The 24040-nt window shown below is 38.6% G+C and overlaps 1 protein-coding gene across 4 annotated transcripts in view; it reads left to right on the forward strand.

The window, feature by feature from the left end:
* Nucleotides 1-293: 293 nt before the first annotated feature.
* Nucleotides 294-24040, forward strand: part of POT1 (protection of telomeres 1) — a 77360-nt gene continuing 53613 nt past the window's right edge. For all 4 annotated transcript variants that reach the window (XR_010910031.1, XM_060777760.2, XM_060777762.2 and 1 more), the window contains exons 1-6: nucleotides 294-588; nucleotides 9500-9572; nucleotides 11523-11614; nucleotides 20419-20523; nucleotides 21869-21919; nucleotides 23382-23496. Coding sequence is in view for 3 of the 4 variants with exons in the window: in XM_060777760.2 (XP_060633743.2) it covers nucleotides 466-588; nucleotides 9500-9572; nucleotides 11523-11614; nucleotides 20419-20523; nucleotides 21869-21919; nucleotides 23382-23496 (559 nt within the window). In the remaining variant the exon portion in view is untranslated. The remainder of the gene's footprint in view (nucleotides 589-9499; nucleotides 9573-11522; nucleotides 11615-20418; nucleotides 20524-21868; nucleotides 21920-23381; nucleotides 23497-24040) is intronic.

Here is a 24040-nt window from a genome sequence, read left to right on the forward strand (position 1 = left end):
CCTAGAGGGCCAAAGTTTGCCCATGCCTGATTTAAATGTATACTGAAGGTGTGTAAGCATTTAAATAGGGCTGCCAAGCAGTATTGTCTCCAAAACCCTGGAAGACTATAGTTTGGAAATCATCTGTCTGTAGATCGCAGTTTCCCAGAGTCTCACCGAAGCAGAGGAGACTCCTGGGAGTTGTAGTCTAATGCATTCGCGGGAATGGCGCTTGAGAAGAGGAGGAGCCGAAACGAGTTTCCCGCCCGACCGAAGCCTGTAAGCTTCAGTGAGTGTACGGCGCATGCGCAGGGGAAGTCGCGCGCTCACTTCCGCGTTGGGGAACGCTAGAGAAAGGCAGCTCTGATTGGTCTCCACCTTCAGCGGTTTAGTTCAGTCGCTTTTGAGTGTGTATTTTCTCCCAGGAGCGTCCTGCCTCATGTGAGGTCGCCTGGGCCTGTCTTCAAAGCCTTGAGTCCCGGTACTATGCCGGTGCAAGTTGTGCAAGTCTCGCCCAGGGTCCTCAAGGACTCTCTGCCGAAGAGCTTGCGAGAAGTGGGCCTCCAGAGCCTGCAGTTGGGCCGCGACTACGCAGAGGCCTACTTTCAGGTAAAGGCTCGCCAGTCACTTCACAACACGAGAAAAGAAGTTACACCCTACTCCGAAGCTGGCCTTCTTTCCCACACAAACTTCCCAGGGCAGTGGTTCTCAACCTGTGGGTCCCCAGGTCTTTTGGCCTCCAATTCCCAGAAATCCCAGCCAGTTTACTTCTGGGAGTTGAAGGCCAAAACATCTCATGACCCACAGGTTGAGAACCACTGTCCCAGGGGATGGACAATGGAAGAAGAGGGCAGAAAAATCCGTCTGTCTTGTGGCACGTTTGTCGGCACAAAACAATGCCAGGAGGATTGTTCCCTCTATGTGTCTTGCAGTCTTAAGAGTGCTTTTAGACCAGGCATGGGCAAACTTGGGCCCTCCAGGTGTTTTGGACTTCAACTCCCACAATGCCTAACAGCCAGTAGGCTGTTAGGCATTGTGGGAGTTGAAGTCCAAAACACCTGGAGGGCCCAAGTTTGCCCATGCCTGCTTTAGACTGTGGTTTCACTCCACTTTTACAGCCATAGCTCAGTGCTATGGAATCAAGTGTATTGTAGCATCCATCTGCACTCTTTGGCAAAGAGCTTGCAAAACTACAACTCCCATTACTCCATAGTAGTCCACCATGGCAATTCGAGTTGTGTCAAACTACACGAATTCTGCATCGCAGCTGCCTCCCTTGTTGTTCATTCGTTCAGTCGTTTCTGATTTCGTGACCTCATGGACCAGCCCACGCCAGAGCTCCCTGTCAGCCGTCACCATCCCCAGCTCCTTCAAGGTCAAACGAGTCACTTCAAGGATGCCATCCATCCATCTTGCCCTTGGTCGGCCCCTTTCTTTTTCCTTCCATTTCCTCCAGCATCATTGTCTTCTCAAAGCTTTCCTTTCTTCTCATGATGTGGCCAAAGTATCTTTAGAGCATCGGATTTGTTGTTCATCTCCAGCAATGTCGGCCGCTAGCCTTCCTTTCAGCTTTGAGATAGCTGTGTCATCATATCTGGGGTTGGTTGAACTTATCCTTCTCCCCCCCAGTAGCATTTTGGCCATCTTCCAACCTGAGAGTCCCATCTTCCAATGGCATACTGACATATCTCTGGTTGTACTGATTCATTTAGTTTTATTGGCAAGAATATTGGGGTGGTTTGCCATTGCCTTCCCCAGGGATTGCGCTTGGTCTGACCTCTCTGCCATGACTGTCCTGTCTTGAGTGGCCCTTCATGGTTTCGCTTGTTACATCATTGAGGTGTTCAAGCTCCAGCACAACGACAAGGTGGTGATCCTTTGCTGGAGAGCTGCGGGTGCCATCTTTTGTGCTTCTGTTCTTATTATTAATAATAACTTTATATCCTGCCCCATCTCCCTAAAGCAGTGGTTCTCAACCTGTGGGTCCCCAGGTGTTTTGGCCTACAACTCCCAGAAATCCCAGCCAGTTTACCTGCTGATTTTATTTCTGGGAGTTGAAGACCAAAAGATCTCATGACACACAGATTGAGAACCACTGTCCCAAAGGGACTTGGGGTGGCTTACAAGGCAACAATATTATTTATTTATTTATTTATTTGCTTTATTTCTATACCGCGTTTCTCAACCTATAATAGGTGACTCAATGCGGTTTACACAATATTAATTACCACAACAATAACAATTAAAACACAGCATACCCAATAACAACACACAACCATTCATACAATGCCTCGATCGCAAACATGATCCAGTCTCATATCCTTATACCGTTCCTATGTTCAGTTTACCGTCATTCTGTGTACCATTGCGCTGATTAGCCAAACGCTTGCTCAAAAAGCCAGGTTTTGAGCTTCTTCCTAAATGCCAGCAACGAAGGGGCCTGTCTGATGTCGCTTGGTAGGGCATTCCATAATCGAGGGGCCACCACCGAGAAGGCCCTGTCTCTCGTTCCCGCCACCCGTGCCTGTGACGCAGGCGGAACCGAGAGCAGGGCCTCCCCGGACGATCTTAATGTCCGTGTCGGTTCATAGGAGGAGATGCGTTCGGAGAGGTAGGTGGGGCCGGAACCGTTTAGGGCTTTGTAGGCTAATGCCAGCACCTTGAATTGTGCCCGGTAGGGAATTGGCAGCCAGTGGAGCTGGCTCAACAGAGGAGTGGTATGCTCCCTGAGAGCTGCTCCTGTTAGCAACCTGGCTGCCGAGCGCTGGACCATCTGGAGCTTCCGGGCAGTCTTCAAGGGCAGCCCCACGTAGAGTGCGTTGCAGTAATCTATGCGGGATGTGACCAGAGCGTGGACTACAAATAGTGCAACACAGAACATCGGGGTGGACAAATACAACAAAATTAGCCAAAATCAATGAACAGCAAATAGTGTAAAATAACAACATAAAGGGATTAAAATAAAACACCTCAATCAAAGTGAAATAAACAATAAAAACACAACAATAATTTTTAATAATAATAACTTTATTTTTATACCCCGCCAGCCATCTCCCTAGAGGACTCGGGGCGGCTTACAAGGCACAAGCCCAAAATTATAATTAAAACACAAAAGTAAAACACTTTAACCAATTAAAACATCAGATAAAACAAATACAACACAGTTGAAAGCAATATAAAAACAATATGGCTGAAAGAAACATAGCTGAGGTACAGATTTAATGAGTGCAATACATTTTTACAGGAGCGCAGGAAAGTGCAACAATACAGTAAACTGGGCAGGAAATATTATCATAGCACATGTTGAGGTAGATAATATGCCGGTGTAAAGTATGGGCCAGTGTAAAGTGCGGAACTTCAAGTAGGGACAGGAAAGTTACTGGTGAGCTGCTTAATGCACACTGTAACATCCAGGTTTTTAGTTAACTCCGAAAAGAGGACAAGGAGGGAGCCTGTCTGATCTCATTAGGGAGAGAGTTGCAGAGTCAGGGGGCCACCACTGAGAAAGCTCTCTCCCTCGTCCCCACCAACCGTGCATGAGACGGCGGGGGGTGGGGGGGGGGGGAGAGAGCAGTGCCTCCCCAGACGATCTAAATTGTAGTTGAAAGCAACCTATACAAACCAAGTTTAGCTTCCGAGCCACAAAACAGATTAAAAATATCAGCATAAAAATGTCAGAGTAAAAACTTCATTGTATTTAGATCATCCAATATAGATGATACATTAGCCATTATCAAAGGCTGTTTTTATTTTCAATTTACATATTCATAAAAAAACCAGTAAAACAAATCTATATACATGTATATATACATAAACCAATACAATGTTAGATATAACTTTCTTGATAGGTTATGTTATTTAATTTTAGCTGTCATGTTATAATTTGCTTTTATATGTTGGATTGTCTTGTGTTATTGTGTCTGAATTTATTGCTCTTTTAAGACTTTAATGTTTGCCATTTTATTTGTTGGAATCCACTCCCTCAGGGAGATAATATTAATATTAATACTATTATTAATAATAATATACTTCCTAACATCTATATAGTGCTCATTTTTGCCTATGCTCTCCCCTCACCCTGGCATTGCCTAGAAGAATCCTCCACCTTGTGCGATTGTGGAGCAGAGCAAACAACTCAGCATCTGTGTGCTTGCCCACAATGCCCTGCCTCATGCACAGAGGAAGAAAGTGGTGTTGAACTGCATTCATTCTACAGTAGATGCACTCTGTTGTGTTCAATAGGGAGGTAGTCCCAGATAAGTAGGAACACTTCAGTTTTAAGCTATAGTCAATGTGGTCGCTGTTGTCAATTTTTGGTCTAAAATTATTTGACTACTTGTGCTCCCTTTATTTTTGTCAGTTTTGTGCTTATTTATTTATGCAATGATTTCAATACAAAATTAATAAATGCTCTCCCATCCTCCCACCCCTCCCAATTTAGTGACTTCCCGTCCCTTGGTTTTCTTGAATATATATAATTGGAATTAAAACATTTTTTATTTTTTTTTAAAAAATATTGAGGTCGGCAACTTCTCATTTTTTATTATTACTAATTATTTATTTATTAACTCTATTTCTCCCCTCGCTTTTCTCCCCATGGGGACTTATGGTGGCTTACAAAAACAGGACACAACCAAATACATTTTTAACCTGGCAAATATAGAACTTAAAAACTATTAAAAATTTAAATATTTGCATAATGGAGAAAGTTAAAATATTCATACAATTGAAATTACATTTAAAACTAAATATACTCCCCAACTCTCATCCACAGCCTCCCCAGCAATGTGCCCCTCATCCTCCCCCAAATGCCTGATGGCAAATAAATGTCTTAACTTGCTTCTCTAGGAACAGGTGCAATTGCTGCACTATCTTTAACTGTGCAAAAGCACTCCAGGTCACTACTGATACCTGGGGCTCCAGGTTCAGAGCCAAATCCAGAAGTACTCCCAAACTGCGATCCTGCATTTTCAGGGAGAATGTGACCCCCTTTAACACAGTCTGACTCCCTATTCCCAGATCGCCAGAACTCCTGATGACCTCTCCCAGCAGTTTCATATAGATGTTAAATAATATTGGTAGTGGGGGGGAGGTCTAAAACCCAAGGAACCCCATAGGGCAATGGCAAAGGAGTTGAATAAAATTCCTCCAGCACCATCTCCTGAGAGCGTCGCTTCAGGAAGAATTGGAGCCACTCAAAAACAGTACGCCCAAGCCCCATCCCAGAAAGACAACTTCGAAGGATACAATGGTTGATGATACTGAAAGCTGCTGAAAGGTCTAGCAGAACTAGCAGGGGCACACTCCCCTTGTCCAGTTCTCTGTGTAGGTCATCCATCAAGGCGATCAAAGCTGTCTCTGTGTCATAACCAGGCCTTAAACCTGACCGAAATGGATCTAGAATGATAATCCATTCAGGATATAAACGTAAACAACATTGTGATAAAAATGTCCAGTCTGGTGACTTAATGGATTTTTTAAAAGAGAATCAATAGAGTCTTCTAGATTTATGAACACATGACTTTTTATTTCCTTAACATAAACCTCATTTTGTTTCTAACAGTAATTTTCTGTAGTGATTCCAACACATAGAATGCATATTGTGTTGCTCCATCTGTGTTTAGAAGTATGTTTTCAGCTTTAGTGCATAGTGTTAGTAACTACAGTATATTAGGGATGACATTTAAACTTTCTTAATATACAGACTAGAACACAGGAGACTCATCTTTCTCAACATGTTTGCTTTATTTGATGTTGATGAACTTAATTTTGAAGTCTTTTAATCTCTACTGGCACTTGGGGATGTAAGCTAAACTTTAATTTTGTTTGCTGTGAAAGCAATCTCTAGAGAGAGAAAGAACATGAAATCCAGTCTTCATTAGTTTCTCTTATGTGTACGTGTGCATCAAAGACTATGTGTTTGTCTTCCTTTATGATCACTGAAGCAAGAATTACAAATTTAAAATAGTTTATGAAAATTGTAGAAAGATTATTAGGAAAAAAACATTTTTGTCAGCCTATACTATAATTAAATGATATCACAGAGTAATACTTCATATGTCTAATTAAAAGCAAGTCCTGCTAAGTTCGGTAGGATTTGCTGTCACTCAGGTTAGGGAATAGTCAGATTGTATCCTAAACAGTCATAAGGATGAATGACTGCCTGTGTTCTCCAAGTTCCAGTCATTATATATCTAAATAACACAATTCAAATATTAGAGGGGCTTGTGTGAGCAGGACTGGAGAAAAATACAGATGTCTAAAAAATGAAAAGAACCTATTTGTGGGGCCAAATGTAGCACAGTAATGACTGGTCAATAGGCAAAGACTGGACTGACAGTTGCATGATAGACCGTGAATTGATATTTCCTGAACAGGAGAAGTACACAGACACAGCTTTTGCTTTGTAAATTCAGTAGATCACATTTATTTGACTTCTGCCTTTTTCTCCTTCTCCACTGCTCCAAGCTATGTTGTTAGCCTTGCTAAAGAGAGTACTATGTTTTTATGAAGGCATCCAATTGCTCAAAGTTTGAACTTTTACAAGGTGCGACTGAGCTGGTTGTTTACTTGAAACCAAAAATCCAAAATATACTCTGTTTTCCAAAACATTTTGAATTCTGATTTTTTTGTTTTCTCTTTTTATTTTCAGTTTAAAAATATATCATCTCCAAGAAATCAAATGGTAGAGAAAGAGTGGGCCAAACAATTTTGCAGTAACATTGATAAGACAGCAACAACTACAAACTATGTCTTTGTTGGTTACCTTCACGTTTTTTCTGACTTATGGAAACCCTATTATGGGATTTTCTGGCAAGATTTCTTCAGAACAGGTTTGACATTGTCTTCCTTTGAGGCTAAGAGAGTATGATTTGCCCAAGACCACGCAGTAGGTTTCCATAGTTGAGTTTACCCTGGTCTGCTAGAGTTTTAGTCCAACACTATAGCCACTATGCTGCATTGATGCAAACTAAGCCTAAATATTGTTATAAACAGGCCATATATTCAGTTTGAAGTAGATGATTATAGGATAGGCATTCAAATATAGATAGAATGAAATCTTGAGAACATTGATTGACAAGTGTTTTTTCTCTTTTCCTCATTGAAGTATGTGTTTTTTCACAGCTGTAAAGGCAGTGCTATTCAACATCTTTATCAATGACTTGGATGATGGAGCATGTTGATCAAATTTGCAATTAACATCAAATTAGGAGAGGTAGTTAATACTCCAAAGGACACGCTTAGAATCAAAAATGGCCTTAACAAATTAAAGAGCTGGATCAAAACTAACAAAATGAATTTAAACGGAAAGAAATATAAAGCACCACACTTAGGCTGAAGAAATGAAATGACTATATAGGAGGCATGATACCTGGCTTGACAACAGAACATGTTAAAGGGATCTAGGAGTCTTTATAGATCACAAGCTGAAGAGGAGCCAACAGTATGATGCAGCAGCTAAAAAAGCCAGTACAATTTTGGCTTCATCAATAGGGAGTATAGGGTCTTAATCAAGAGAAGTAATAGTATCTATTCTGCTTTGGATAGAACTCACTGCGAATATAGTTTTTAGTTTTGCATGCCCATCTTCCTTTTTAAGACTTCCTATCTGTATTAGCCCTGTGGAGTCATTTGGGAGCCAAAATTTAATCTGCCACTAATTCCTACCCATGAATTAGATATGGAGAAAGATGGGAAGAAAATGCAGTTGGAGCTGGTAACCACCACTGCCGCAATCTGTTTGCATACAAACAAGAGGACTTCATGGGCTGCCTATGGCATCAGTGTAAAATATAAATTCAATATAGTCATGGATTGTGTAAGATAATTTCTTTAGGGGGAGCCTGCCTCAGTGGGAGGAGATAATTTAAACAAATGCCAACCAGTTGCCTGAAGAATCCAACCAACCAAATAACTATGAAAGCCTAGCACAGAAGCACTGTTAACAAGAAAACTAGCTCTTGTTAATTTGATGGAAGTGTTTGCTGGGGCATTTGCTAATATATCAGGCGTTGCTCTGGAGGATCCGCATCTGCTTTCCACTTAGAAACAGGTTTGAAGTATGTTTTATGATCACAGTGGATTTACTGCATCCTTATTGCTGTTGCTGCACAGAACAGACAGAAGCCACTGCCCCCCCCCCCCCCAAATAAATGCCAGAAGAGAATATATGAGTTGCAAGTACAGATGGTTTGACATACAGCTGGTTATGGCATCTAGTATCTCCTGTTGTACATAACATTTACATTTTTTGTACTTAAGAAACTCCATGGACTCGACATGAAAGAGATGAACACTATTCTAAGTACTAGATGAAGGAAGAAGCCATATGTTCATATCTGCTCCACTAAACTATTTGATTTTAGTATTCCTGTTATCTCTTAGGGCAGTGCCCCTCTCCCAAGGCCACTCATATAAGCAATTGCAAAATTAAAAACAGTAGTCTAAAATCATTATACAGCCCTGTGCAGCAGTACATATAAAACCCAATTAGAAATAGGGCATGGTAGCAGGTGAAACTGCTAAGAATGAAGCCCAGCACATAGTAGCACACCCAGATGTTTTCATCTGGATAGTTTAGTTTTATATTGTACAGTGGGCCCCTTGGTAGTCATTGGGGTTTGGTTCCAGGATTTTTCATAGAAACCAAACTTCACAGATGCCGAATTCCCATTAAATACAGTGGTGTAATATAATGGTGCTCTTTGCATAAAATGATAAAATCAAGGCTTTCTTTTTGGATTCTTTGTTTTTTTTAAAAAATTAAACAATTGATAGTTGGATTTGTGGAGACAGAATATATGGATATGGAGGGCTGATTACTGTATTTTGATTCTATTTCTACTCTACACTCTTTGGTAAATGTTTAAAGTGCTATATAAATTCATTTAATTTTTTTTTTAAAATCTACACCATTCTGGATGTACATAGTTAATGCATTATTTGAAGAAATAAATGTAAGACTGCTCCGTGTCTCTTCTATGCAGAACAGAAATGAAATTAAGAACCCAATTAAGTGCCCAGTGATCACCAGAGCCCTACTTCCAATGTGTTCCGACAATGTGTTCTAGAGCACAAAAATGGATGCTCCAATTAATCTCCTGAATACCGTGTGGGGGGTCTCGGATTTCCTCATGCCAATGAATACTCTGTAGAATTTGTTACTATCTCAGAAAACAATACTAGATGTGTGTTGGCTTCCAGGGTGTCAATTTTTTTCCTCTGTTTCCCCATTTTTAAAAAAATAGAATTGACTATCCTTTGTGGTTCCTGGCAGGCTGTCAGAAGAGAACAGTGATCGGTTTTCAGCACTAGATTATATGCTTTTATAGTGTTTAGAAGTGCTTTCAGAATTGTTCTGCTACTACAAAGCTCAGTATGTTACTACAAGAAATTGCACGATGACATAGATAATGCTGGTACATTTATCTGGTTTGACATTAAGTACAGTACATGATCGACAATTTTTATTGTAAAGGTTTCCAATATATTAATTAGATTTTTTTCTCCTTTGTTTTAGGGAACAGTTGTCATTTTCTCTCAATTAACTACACTTGGAAATGGGACACCTTTCTTCAAAATTGTACTCCAAGGTATCAGAGCATAGTTTTCTCAGTTGTCTTCTGCATTCCTTATGTGCATGGAGAGCCCAAAGATGTAGTTGGAAAACCAAGAGTACAAAGCTTCACAATAAAAGGAGAGGGAATCACTATAAAATATTGACAAGAAATATTGGGGCCTCCAAATGACTTGGAATTTTCCCTCCCATAATTTCTTGTTCTTGACCCACCTGGACCAGACCTTCTCAAAGTCAGCATATCGGTAGAGCCACGTGTTCCTCTCCCTCTCATCTAAATATGTCTGTGTTAAATGAGAATTGCTTATGAATTGGTTTTTGATTCCTTCCCCTTTGTGGATGATGTGAATTTCCCAATGCCTTGTGCTTCATTAGTTGTGAAAATGAGGGCTGGAAAGCTTTCAGATACCAAACTGCACCTCCCATCAGCTCTTGTCAACATACCTAACTGTCAGCAATCATGGAAGCTGAAACATCCTACATGTTCCTGTAGTGGATATAGCTCAATAATTGATCTAGATCAGACATCTTCAAACTGCAGTCCTCCAGCTGTTTGGGCCTCGTGACTCCCAGAAGCCCTAGCCAGCTTGTCCAATGGTCAGGAATTTTGGGAGTTGGAGACTCAAATAACTAGAGGGTTGCAGTTTGAGGAGGGCTGATCTAGAAGAAGGCTTTTATTCTATACCTGCCTCCAATTTATTCTGTTTGTTCATTTGAACACAGTACATGCAGAGTTGGGTTATTGATGGGGAAAAACTGCAGTCTGATATCTAGGATACATTAACAGAATGGGTTAATGTATTAGTGGGAAAAACCTGATACTGTAAGGCTATAAATTAAATTTGAATTCTATCTTTTATGCATTTCAAAAGGATGGAAGGAAACCACAAAGACAGTTGTAAGCCAAATCATACTGCTTTTTAAATAACAAGTTTTAAACCATACTATTTTTTTTAAAAAAAAACTTTCTAGATCTTGGCATTGGAATTTATGAAGTTTTTTTTTTAAAAAAAATGAAAAACATGGTCTTGTACAAAGTGTATACCTTTCCCAAATTCCATGTTTGAGATGAAAATCTCTCTTTAATCAGCCCGCCCATTTTAACTACTGATGTTAGTTTGATGGGAGAAGCTTATTGCTTGTTCTTATTGACACTGCTCCAGTGTCCCTGACCTCTCCTCAGCATTGCTGTACTCAGAGCACCTTTAAGCCTGTGCAGAATTGTTCTTTGTTTTAAAAAGGTAAAGGTTTTCCCCTGACATAAAGTCCAGTTCTGTTTGACTCTGGGTGGTGGTGCTCATCTCCATTTCTAAGCCGAAGAGCCGGTGTTGTCTGTAGACACCTCCAAGGTCATGTGGCCGGCATGACTGCATGGAACACCATTTATTGTATTCTGTTGAATATGGCAATACAGTCAGATTTACAAAAAAGAGTTAAATGAGACCACAAGGGAGGGATTATGAAGAAGCCTGAAGGATCCAAGTTCTAGTTCAAGTGGAGACCCCACCTCTTGAGTTTAAAATAGACTATGACAACATTGAAATAGTTCAACGTTTTCCATACTTTGACTCAGAATGGAGGCCGCAGTAATGAAAACAGAGAAATAATTATTACAATGTTGGATATCCCCCCCCCCCCCCCCCGGCCCTTGTTTTGCCTAAATCCAGCCTTCTCCAACCAGGTACCCCTTAGAACTGGTAAATAGTGGCAGTACAGTGGGTTGCTGTTTCACCCACGTGTATAGATGTGGGTGAAACGTCAGGAGAGAATGCTTCTGGAACAAGACCAAGAATGCTTCTGGAACAAGACAAGATACAGCTCAGAAAACTCAGAGCAACCCAGTGATTCCGGCCATGAAACTTGTCAGAGGAAAACAAGTTTTGAGTTCTCTCTTAATTGTTCATTTGCACTCCTTTATGCACATTTGAATAGAACTTAACACTCACTAAATATGTATGTCTTTCAGAATCAGAAAATTCATCTTCCACAACAACTACCATCAATACTTTAGTGTTTGGGAAACTAGCAGAAGACTGTGCCGAACTTATACAACAAGGGGTAAATGTTTTTATTTTTCTTCTTTAAAATGAAATCCTGTAAGTTGTTCTTATGATTTAGAATGTTTGCAAAACCAGCAATCAAAAACAGATTGCTTATGTAACAAAGGGTGCTGCTGTGTATTTAAATCTATCTGTATACCTGGATGATTTTCACCATTGTATTTTCATTTTAAGGTTCTGTTTCAATTTTTTTCATTAGAATTTATTGTAATGCCACTTGAAAAAACAGAATTGTTGTATCATCAAATAGAAGAAATAGGGCAAGTGACAAAACTTTTGATAATGAAACTCCTTTTTACAAAGTCTTTTTATTCTACCCAGATCCACTCCTTTTTTCCCTCATCCTCTGTATGGTTGGAATATTTTTTAGAAGCATTGAGGATATGAAGGAGTGCTGGAGAAACACACGAAACTGTACAAATTTGTTTATAGGTTTTTCTGTAGCGGTTGGTGTGCGGATATTTAATATGCCTCAGCCATGATGCTAGGATTCTCAGTGGACCATTTTACTTTTTTTTTTTTTTTTTGCATGTAGGTCACTTTTTGTTACAGGATATACATTACGTTTTGTATTTTTGCTGTTTTCTGAACTGTGTTCCCGCTATATTTGTGATATTACTTTGGGCAATTCTCCATCCATGTTTTCACTTTGTTTGCAAGTTGTGATGTTCCATGTAGCTATAGATTTTTGCTGTCTTGTTCATGTAAATGTCGTTCTCATTTAAAATTTTGATTGTAATCTTTAAAGTTCTTTTGTCTTCTTTTGTAATGGTCTTTTGTGGATTATACAAACATAAAAAACCTCAAGTTGTTGAAATTCAAAATAAAATCAGACTATATATATTGTAGACAATGAAATACCGTGATTCGCTCTTAAAGAAATGGGCATGCTGCACTATTTGCTTGTCCTAATGCATAACCTGTACTCGGAAAAACAGGAAACCATCAGGACAGAATATAGAGAAATGGAAGGATTTCCACTTCACATAGAGCTTAGATAAGGCTGTTTAACATGAAAATTAGACTTAGAAGAAGGAGTGTGAGCAATTTAACTTACACAGATGACACTATACTACTAGCATGGTGTCATCTGGGAACAATTACTGAATAAGTCAAAAAAGAAAATGCAAGGACAGGTTAATAGTCTAACATTAAGAAAAAAATAATGATCACAGGTGATTTATATCACTTTAAAATAGATCCCACCCCCCTCCCGGCCCTTGTTTTGCCTAAATCCAGCCTTCTCCAACCAGGTACCCCTTAGAACTGGTAAATAGTGGCAGTACAGTGGGTTGCTGTTTCGCCCACATGTATAGATGTGGGTGAAACGTCAGGAGAGAATGCTTCTGGAACATGACCATACAGCCCAGAAAACTCACAGCAACCCAGTGATTCTGGCCATGAAGGCCTTCAACAACACATAGTGGCAGCACATTTTGTGAACATAAAAAGGACCTTCTCTGTTAAAAAGCTTCAATTTTGTAATTCCCTCTTCTTTGAAACCCAGTTTGTACTGATGCTGGTTTCATTTTGACATCAGGTGGAAATTATTTAACTGGTTTGTACCTGCATATAGTTTAACTATTTTAACTTGCCTTATTTCGTTAGAGAGTTTTATGTGTTTAGACTATACATTAGTTCTTATTGCTTCACATTTTAAACAAGTAAAGTGTAATAAGAAGAGAACCTTCTCTGCAAGGGCTCCCTGGTTACTGAGGACCAATTGGCATCAACAGTATTGTCTTCCTGTACCAAGTCAAAAGACATTTTTATTATTATTGCTGTTGCCTTCAGGACTCATTCGTGTAACTCAGTTTGTACATGTGCTATGCTTGGCATTATTTTAAAATTGCTTTAATTGATTTTAAATTGTCTAGTTTTAACTAATCAATGATTTCATATATTTTTGACATGTAAAATATCATTTGTTATTTTGAATTAATTTTATTTAAGCCACCCTGAGAAGTTTGGATATTATTTAGAATGTACACATTTAAATAATAAATAATAAATAAATAATAATAATAAATTAATTGTATTGCACACTGGCTTCAGACTGTGAAACACAGGGATGGATAGTGTTCTGCATCTAAGTAAGTTCAATCAAGGTCTTGTGACTAGCACCTCAACTGGACAGATAGCTCTTTTTGAATACCAGTATAAGAAAGTTTTTAAATGCCCTTGATCACTAAACATCTTGAGGTTAGATTTATCTGCCCACTTACACCATATGGTAAATGCCTAATGTGTTGTTACTCTAAAAGCTTGATGCAAATATCCTCCCATTTGGGGGCAGATCAAATCTGCTTGTCATCTTTGCCAGCACAGCAGGAGATGAGCAGAAAGCAACATGCTGTTCTGCTTGCTAGCATCATAATATAGACTGAGTGCTGAGAGGTGATTGCCGTTATTGAATCTGCTCTTCTGCCACCACATCCTGCAAAGTGTCTGAAACTTAATTAGTGGCCTGTGCCTTTCTTGATAAAAGGAGAATTGTTAAAACAAGGCCCCAAGCACCAATTAGGAGATCACAGAGATCAGTACTGGGGAGACAGAGTTGCCAGCCAATGCCCATGAGCTGGAAACTTCAAACAGAGAGTATGAGCAGCACTGATGTGTTAGAATCCCCTTTGTGGTCTGGGACTTATTACACTTTCTGTGGTTCTGAAATGTCTATGTGATTTTTAAATTCGAGGAGGTGAGTGAAACTAATTTCCATTTTTCCTTCCTTTAAAACAAAAACAGCTCTCCAGCTATATTTATGTGACTTTGCAAATTAGGGAACCAAATTACTATTTTTAGTAAACAAAATATGGATGCCAGTAGTTCATAGAACCATAGAGTTGGAAGAGACCTCATGGGCCATCCAGTCCAACCCCCTGCCAAGAAACAGGAAAATTGCATTCAAAGCACTCCTGACAGATGCCCATCCAGTCTCTGTTTAAAAGCTTCCAAAGAAGGAGCTCCACCACACTCCGGAGCAGAGAGTTCCATTGCTGAACAGCTCTCACAGTCAGGAAGTTCTTCCTAATGTTCAGATGGAATCGCCTTTCTTGTAATTTGAAGCCATTGCTTCATTGCGTCCTAGTCTTCAGGGCAGCAGAAAACAAGCTTGTTCCCTCCTCCCTGTGACTTCCTCTCAAATACTTATACATGACTATCATGTCTCCTCTCAGCCTTCTCTTCTTCAGGCTAAATATGCCCAGCTCTTTAAGCCTCTCCTCATAAGGCTTGTTCTCCAGACCCTTGATCATTTTAGTCACCCTCCTCTGGACACATCAGAGTAGTGTAAACAGTAACCTACAAAGAGGTACAGTCAATCCTCCACATTTGCTACAGTTAGCAGTGCAGGATCCCAACCAAAGTGAGAAAAGTGAACAAAAAAGTATTTCTTTACCTGAGGGTACACCTCTCTAGGAATCTCTTTAAGTTCTCCAGTTCAACTCTATGGTCAACTTCCATTGGAGGTTGACCATTGAGTCATATTGAAGGATGTAGAGTTTGCAATGGAGAAGATATTAATCAAATCTCTGAATAATCAAATCTTCAAAACTTAAACCCAAGAATGTGAGCGCAGACTGGGGAAACAGGGCAAGACAGAAATAAAGTCTCATTCATTCATTCATTCATTCATTCTGTTTTCATTCCATTGTAGCTTCCACTGTTTATGTAATTGTGTTTCAAACATATATAGCTTCAGATGGGATGAGCATATTTGTGTTAGCGGTATGGATGCAAGATACATTTGTTACCAATTCTGTAATGTGTTCTTAAGGATATTAACCTTCTGCTTCAATTATGAAACTACAGAAGCCACATTAGTTTCTTGGAGGGAGTTACACGAAATGGGAGGTGTTATATAATCTAGATAGTGCTGATGAAGATGATTATCAAGATGCAAAATAATACTAATGTAGCTAAATAAATTCCAGCATAATTAAGTTGGATCCTGAGGTTGAGGATGAGTATGAAGGCATTTGGAGTCTACCAGCTCAGTAATGGGTTATTTGGCATCCAAAAATCTGGATCAGATCTAGCGCCTGCTCTGACCAATTGAATGGTTGTGTTCATTTGTGAAGGGAGATTATGATAGTCCAGTCGGCTGTTTGAGAGCATCAACCCGAGTCACCATCCAAGTTCCAGAATCATTTGTACATCTGATAATATCATAATGTATTGAAGTAAAAACGTCTTTTTTTAGAAACATGAATTTAAATTGTTGTTGGTGGAATCACTGTTAAACAAAGACTCGTTAGAGTAGCTTTTCAAATTCTCCAAGCTTCTAAGTTAAGTGCCATTTTAGGAACCACATTGAAAATCATTCACAAATCCTATAATTCTCTATTCCCTTGTGTTTCATGTGTGAAAAATACAAACTATCACATATTTCGTTATTTTAAGGATTTATTTTGTTTTAAGAATTTTATTGAGAGAAATTTGATGTAACAGTAGTATAAATAGGATGTATATGTTTTCCCATTTATGGTGCAGAATGCAATTCTCTGCCCATTAAGTTTTGTTTTCACACTTTTTGGAAACGATTCAATCTGTCTGTATCACTTAAGTTGGAAGTCGTTTTGCAACAGAAAACATTAAGGTTTGGGATTTTAAATCATTTACAGAAGTATTGTTGGAGAATGCTGAAGTAGCAAAAAGAGCAGTCATACTGCAGTATTTTTTCTAAAACTGTCAGCTTTAATCAAAAAGCTGTTTTATATATTTTAATCAAATAAACTCATGAACAAAGGTATGGATGTAAAGAAGCAAATGGGAAGGCTTTTGGTTCAAGAGTGAATGCAAAGGAAGAAGCACAGAGCCTGCAAATGCATCTCAACATGAACACATCCATCTCATGGTACTTAAAGAGACACAAACAAAATTGAGGCTGTACTTTAAAACTTGGCAATGCCAGAATTAACTAAAGTAAAGTAGCCTGTAAGTTACATTGCAATTCCCTGTACTCAATTTCATTTTCTCAGGCATCTCTCTTAATTTTTCTGTCTGTCAGTAATGCAAGCTATCCAAAAAGGTTCTCTCCCCCCCCCCCCCCCTTCACTCTTCCCCAGCTTCTATGGGATTCAGCAGTGAAATAAGATTAAAGATGCAGAAGTATGGAAGGAGCAATTCTGCCATTTACTCAAAGCAGGGCTCATGAAAAAATGTCGCCAATCAGTGACTAGACTTAAACACAAACCTTATCAATGTTAGGTTCCAGCACTTCCCAAACTTGGATCCCTACTTATGGCAGAAGCTTTAACTGATATGACCAATGATCAGGGCTTCTGGGAATAGTCTGACATTATCTGGATATACATTTTTAGAAAACAGAAATGTTTATCCCTCCCTTTTCTTTAATTGGATTTTCCATGGATCAATAACTGCTGACATCTTTGGTGAATGCTTGTTCTAGACAACGATCTTGTCTGAGTAAGCAGATGGACAATATATTGTTTTTTAAAAAAATATGTTCAGATGATGTTAGTCTATTCCCAAAAACCCTGACCATTGACAATGTCAGCTAGAGATTCTTGTAACTGTAGTCCATCTATAGCTGGGGCTCCAAGTTTGGGAACAGTTGGAACATAGTGTTTGGCTCCATCTACAAGGGACAAGGGGTGTGCTGAGTCTAGCTAGTGAATAGGGAGGCACTTCATGTAAATAGATTTGAATAAGAGACAAACAGAATTGTTCTGTGACTGATAGAGGTTCATTTGAGAGAGAAGCAGTAAGGAAAAGGAAGACAGTATGTCTGGGTGTAACAAACAGTGAAGTAATTCCTGGCTATGTGGTTGCTTTCCTAGAAAAGGTTAAAATAAAAGTGTAGTTCAGGTTCACTCCCAATAAATGTTGTAAGGAGAGAGTCATGTCTCCTGTTATGGATATATGTGTACAGACAATGTTTACATGAACATGACTCATACAGAATCATATGCAGTGCTGGATTTAGGACAGATAAAGGGCTTGTGACAAATTAAGTTATGAATCCTCTTACTTGGGCCCTGTAGGAGGCAGGCCCCGGTAGGCCTACACCACCTGCTTTGTGGCACACTCCCATAGAATATCAACTCTGCCATTATGTCTGAAATTGCTCCAAAACAGAATTCCTTCAGATTTAGAATTGCACCACATAAGCAAAACCCATCATAAAAAATCTTTTTGACAGAAAAATCCCCCCTCCCCCAGCCCCAACGGTGCCCTGTGCTTAAGCACACCTAAGCACAGTGGTGTAGGATTGAAGTGATATTTGAAGAAGAAAAAATCACAATATATGGAAAGAAGAGGAGCAATCAATTTCTATCCAACAGTGCAAAGGATACTTTCAAGCCTAACTGCTGTTCAACAAACCATTTCTTTTTAGCAGGGAGTTTCAGCTTCCACTTCCCCATCCTCTTCGATAAGCAAATAGAAGTAATAAAAAAACTGTGTTTTCATAAATGGAAGATTTTTTTTAAAGTGTAACTAATAGATATGAAGGGAAGATTTAGCCTCTTTCCTTTAGTATTGAGTTGATAGCTGTACAGAAGTGTTTATTATAAACTGTTTATTATAATGTGTTTATATCTGTATTTGTGTTTTACATTGGTTGCCTATGGCCTAGCTGTGAGAGATAGGTTGCCATGGAGACAAGGCAGAAGAGGAGGTGGGCGGAGCTTAGAGAGAAAAGGGTTTGAAAGTGACAGTTAAGTTTCAGTCAGGAGGAAGAGACCCTGAGAAGAGGAGCAGAGTCAGATAAGGACTCTGGGAGAGTAGCAGAGTCAGGAAAGGACTCTGAGAAAGTAGCTCAGTCAGGAGGAAGAGACCCTGAGAGAGTGCAGAGTCAGTTAGGGACTCTGAGAGGGTAGCAGAGTCAGATAGGGACTCTGAGGAGTGAAGCAGTGTAGAGTCAGTTAGTTTTTAGTGTTTGTGAATATTTCTTCAGCAAGGGAGCTGAAGGGAAAATCTCGTTAGTTTACTTTGAGTTAAAAAGAATCTAACAGAGGCGTTTTTAGGATCGCCAGTAGTGGAAGACTGGAGATCAGTGGTTTGATCCAGTATAGGTCAAACAGTGAGAATATTCACAACAGGGAACACTGAAATAATAAAGCGCTTCACTACAGAAAGAGTTTATAAGTTGTAACATCAAAAGCCTGAATTGTATCTCAACCAAGCCATATTGTAACCATCAAGCATATGCCAATCTCAACATCTTCATATTGCAACAATACGCTTTGTTTAACAATAAACTTGTTCTCTTTGTTATTTTAAAACTGCCTCATCTCCATTGATTTTACGTTCGGTGCACCCACTCTACCAAAGTTACCTCACAACACAAACAGAGACTTTAATGCCAGCGTCTCTATACATATTGGTGGCAGTTTAATTTAGCATTCTCGGAACTTCCTTACAATTTTTGGTGACATTTGGTGGCATTAATACTTCTTTACAATAGCATTTAGTGAGATGCCATGGTATATATGGTTTGTTTTCCATGTTAGTCAAATTGTCATTAGTCAGTTAAATGATTTTCTGGATTCCCTTTGTATGTAGATATATGTAAAGGAGCAGGAAAGCTTTTATTATCATCCAGCAAAGTTTCTTTTTTTAAAAAAAATGTTGTGATCCTGCTCTTGCTTTCTATCCTTGTCATATCCCAGTCACAAACCACCAAAAACTCTCCAAATAAGACTTGAAGGTTGTAGCCTCCTCAGTTGTTGCTCTGCAGCAAATCGTTTGTTCCAGCTATGTCTGTTTCACGCAAGTATTATTCCATTTATAGCTTCAGGCTAGTTTTCAAACCACTGACATTTAAAATCTATTTTAGCAATCCTTCAATGGAAAGGGCCATTTCAAAAGTCAGTCTTCATAAAATGATACCCCTTGGTTTTTTACTAGTTTGGTTGCTGAGCATATATTCTGTTGATATTGAAGCAAGAGGATTTTTTTCCCTTCCTGATTTATATCTGTTGCCTAAGGGAAGATTTTAGAATTAACAGTTATAGTCATCTTATAATTCTTCTCGGAAATGTTATGTTGTTTAAACATTAGCATTCACTAACCCTGATTTCTGCACCGAGTTTGTGGGGTTTTTAAACTTTTCTTTTTTAAATAAGCTCTCCTCCCTTCCCCGGTCTAATCTTCCCAGTACCAACAAGTGATTTTCTTACCTATTGTGGATATAAAATAAATGAAACCAATAGTAATTAATTTTGGTTGTGCCATGCTTCCTTGCTTTTTAAAACAAGACTTGGAAAGTAAGTGAACATTTGCCATAGTTCCCAAACCATTCAAAAATATTTCCACATGAAATCATACTATTCGTGAAAGAAAAGTATTTCTTTGTTTGAAAAAGATAAAAATGTACCAGCAGTTCCTGAGTTACTAACATCTGACTTACAAATGATCCATAGTTTTACTCCTGTAATAGTTATCATGGTGAAAAGGTGTCTCCACTGAAGATTAAGCACTAATATTTTTTTTCCACAACAAGCCATTTTTTTCAAAATCCAGTTATCACAGGGACAGAAAGTGGTGACATCTTCTGAACAGGGACACAGATAGTAAAACAAACATCACAGGGGTGTTAACTCTTCCCTTTGCTATCTAAAGCTTGTGTGTATGTGTTTGTGTATTTGACTTCAGTTACACTTTAAAACTTACATGCACATTTAACTTAAGAACAAACCTACATAATGTATCTTGTTCATAACTTGGGGAATGCCTAAACTGTTTTTTTCTCCTCAACAAGAACAAATTAAAGAACTGTAAGGACAAAGGGAAAAAGTAGTGACATGTGAATAGAGGATGCATTTTTAATTTCAACAGGATATTGTTGTGGTGGCTGGGTTTGGCTTGGCAGAATCCGTCAGTGGAGATAGCCGACATTGCTGTCATCTAGAAGCATCTGATGAAGCTGGATCAACTCTTTATGCAAGTTCATTTTTCCTTCTCCCTTTTTCCTTCCCTGTAACTTGTGATTGCATCATTCTCTTGTTACATAATAAGTTCAAGAATATATTGTAATAAGTCCAGCAAAGAGAATTAAAGACTGCAGACATACAATGAACAATGCAGCATATTGACCCTTCACATTAATAATTGTGTTTTAGTTGGAATCCAAAAGAACAATGCCATTCATCTTTCTTGTCCAAGGGGGATTTGGGTGAGCATGGGGATAGAAAATGGAACCATAATTCCATTTTGAAAGCCACTTTTTGGACAAACGGTTTTTAGAGCAATTTTAAGCACTCAGGCTATTGCTTGGGGATAGGCAAAGTCATGGCAGAAACAAGGCTTGTATTGGGAATCCCAAAATTATCCAGTGGGCTATACTTTTTGTGTTTCAAAAGTGCACATCTATGATAATTTAGTCTCTACAAAGGTATTTCTGTGACAGTGTGCACTTGCCTTCAGAGCACATTTTTCCAGATTGCAGGTTTTGGTTTTGGCATCCAAAATTGGTGTTTAAACAGGCCTTTCTATTTTTGAAGAACTGCCCTCTTATTTTTCTGGATGCTCTTCTCCAGTAAAAAGGGCTGGGAAAACTATAGGTGTGCAGAAGAAACGTATTTTTCTTTTTACCAGAGGTTTTATCTGCATAATTAAAAGCAGATAACCTGAGAGTGCTGGAAGATTTTCAACTAACACATAGAAATCATTGTCATTCAAGTGAAATTTTCTTTGGTAAATAGATTGACAAATCAAAAAGCCAAGTGCAGCAAAAGTGCATGCAAGTAGCTATGCTTTCACATATATCCCCACCCACATTACAAATACAGAACTGATTATATTGGATATCTTTTTTGGGGAGGATAAAAACAAATACATGGCAAGTGACTGAAGGTATAGGGATATATAGAGTATATAGGGTAACACTGGGGCACTAAATTTTTAAGCATAAAAGTGATGTGGCATCAACTTTTTCCCTTATAGCTTCATTTATTGCTGGGTGGGTAAACTTGAAAATAAATGGGAGCCTGAATGAAGCACATATACTCTTTGTTCTTTTCGAGAAAAGGAAATTTCAGGCTGGAATTAAGTTAAATATGCAAACACATTATGTTAGCTGTATTATTGGTACTTTAAGTGTAAAGTAATCTTTACAAGTACACTGCAGTTCATCACACTTTTTTTAAAGAAATGGTTTGTAAACTGGATATGGTATTTCATTTATTTTTTAAAAAATGCTCAATTTGATTGAGCCATTGCCATCAAAAATTGAAATTATTTTTGTTGGTTCATGTCACTTACTTTCTTTTTTTGTTTTTCTCTTTAGATTTGTCCTAGATCATCAAGTTCACAGAAAGCTTCAGAAATAGTAGCCATGGTAAAGTTTTATTTTTTTAATTGGAAAATAATTAGAGCCTTCCAAAGTCAAAGGTTAAAAAATTGATAACATGTTCAACAGAAATAAATATATTTGCTATAGATCTCATCATACTACATTACAGTTAAGTCGGAATACCTCCTCTATAAAAAAGGGGGGGGGGCAGAAAACATACATCCAGGAATTTCCATTATATGGAAACATGGTACATTTTTCACAGTGAGGGCCAAAAGTGTTTTAAATAATTAGTTTAGCATTAGGATTTTAAAATTTATTTTTCTCTTTAATTGTTTTTTTTTTTTTTTTGGTCATGTCAGTAGTGACTTGAGAAACTGCAAGTTGCTTCTGCTGTGAGAGAATTGGCCGTCTGCAAGGACGTTGCCCAGGGGACGCCCGGATGTTTTGATGTTTTATCATCCTTGTGGGAGGCTTCTCTCATGTCTCCGCATGAGGAGCTGGAGCTGATAGAGGGAGCTCATCCGTGCTCTCCCCGGATTGAAACCTGCGACCTGTTAGTCCTGCCGGCATGGGGGTTTTACCCACTGCGCTACCAGTTTAAAGAGAATGAGGGTTTCTCTTTAAACTGAGAAACCCTCATTCAGACAGCATTACCATACGGAATTAAACCCAACCTTGAAATCCCCTACTGTTAATTTTGTAAGCTTCCTAATTTGTTGGAGATGCTCTGCAAGTATTGCAGCTGTACTAGGCTAGCCATCAGAACAAGGTGGTTACAGGATGCTTCTGGTACCTTCTGCTTATTGCTAGAAAAAGTACAAATGTTTGTATGCCTTTACAGCCTTTACAAAACGTTACTGAAAAAACTCTGCTGTATTGAGGAAAGGACAACCATATACCTGTCCTTATTGACTTCACACCATTGGCAAGGTTTTTTGCTATTAGAATTCCCACGTGACAATGACAAAAGCAAAAATAATAAAAATAAATAAATAATGACTTTTTTTTCTCATAACATATATTGGAAATGTAGGGTTTTTTCTGCCTGTGAAAGTGTCTTTTATGTATTCTTTAACCTTAACAGGCTCTGCAGATGATATTTTAAACCACTTGTAGAATTGTTGGTGTTCCAGAACAACTGCATATTATCTATCCATAACATTTGCAATGAACAAAATTTGTTTGTTTGTTGGATTGATATCCCTCCTGTCTTGTAGAATAGAATTCAAGGCAGTTTACCAAAAATTCAGGAAATAACAGCAATTATTTTGATAAGAGTAGTTTTTGCAACCCAAGGTTCACTTTATTCAAAAGTGAAAGACGTCTCGTTATATGGAGCACATCTTTGTATCAGTCTCAGAATCTAGAAGGGAAGAAAATCATTTCCAAAATAATTTCAAAACAGCTGGAGCAAGAGAAAACAATTTTGACAAAGGGAATTTTTAAAGCTAGATTTCTATCGATATTCCTCTTCATGTATTTATTTTCTCTTATGTTTTGGTAGCATGTTGCCCCCAAGTATTCATATACTCCTTTGAATGAGCTGAAAGGTGATACTGTTGTCAACCTGTATGGTGCTGTGAAATTCTTCAAGCCGCCATATGTATGCAAAGGAACTGGTATGTACAAATGAAAATAGAAATATGTACATCCTTGATCTTTTGTTTTCTATGGATCTGTATGGGTTATAGGATATAGGACACTAGCTGATTTCTGATTATTCCTTTTTCATGTGCACCCTTGTATGTACACACAAACACTTGATGAGATTTACAAGCAGGATGCATGTAATTAAAAATCTTCTTGTTGCTCACTTTTGGTTTAAACTTAAGATAGACCAGGATGGCAGTTGTGCTGAGCATGGGACCCCTCTCCCTGTACCAAGAGAGCTTCACCATGCAAATGAAATAAATAGTTAAACGTAAGGAGACATAACACAAGTCCCTGTCGAGCTTACAACCATTTTCTGGAATTTTAAGGTTGTTCAGAAGTGTTGTGTGAGAAAAGTCTAATGTCTTGTGGGAGTGTGTGTCCTGCTAGGCTTCAAGAGCCACAAAAAAGTGTTAAGTCTACACATGGCCGATGAGCCACACTTTCTCACTCTAAAAAAGATTAATAACAAGTTTGATTATATATGTCGGCTTTCTGTATCATAACTGTTTA

The sequence above is a fragment of the Anolis sagrei genome, chromosome 5 (genome assembly GCF_037176765.1).
Source record: "Anolis sagrei isolate rAnoSag1 chromosome 5, rAnoSag1.mat, whole genome shotgun sequence".
Classification (NCBI taxonomy): Eukaryota; Metazoa; Chordata; class Lepidosauria; order Squamata; family Dactyloidae; genus Anolis; species Anolis sagrei.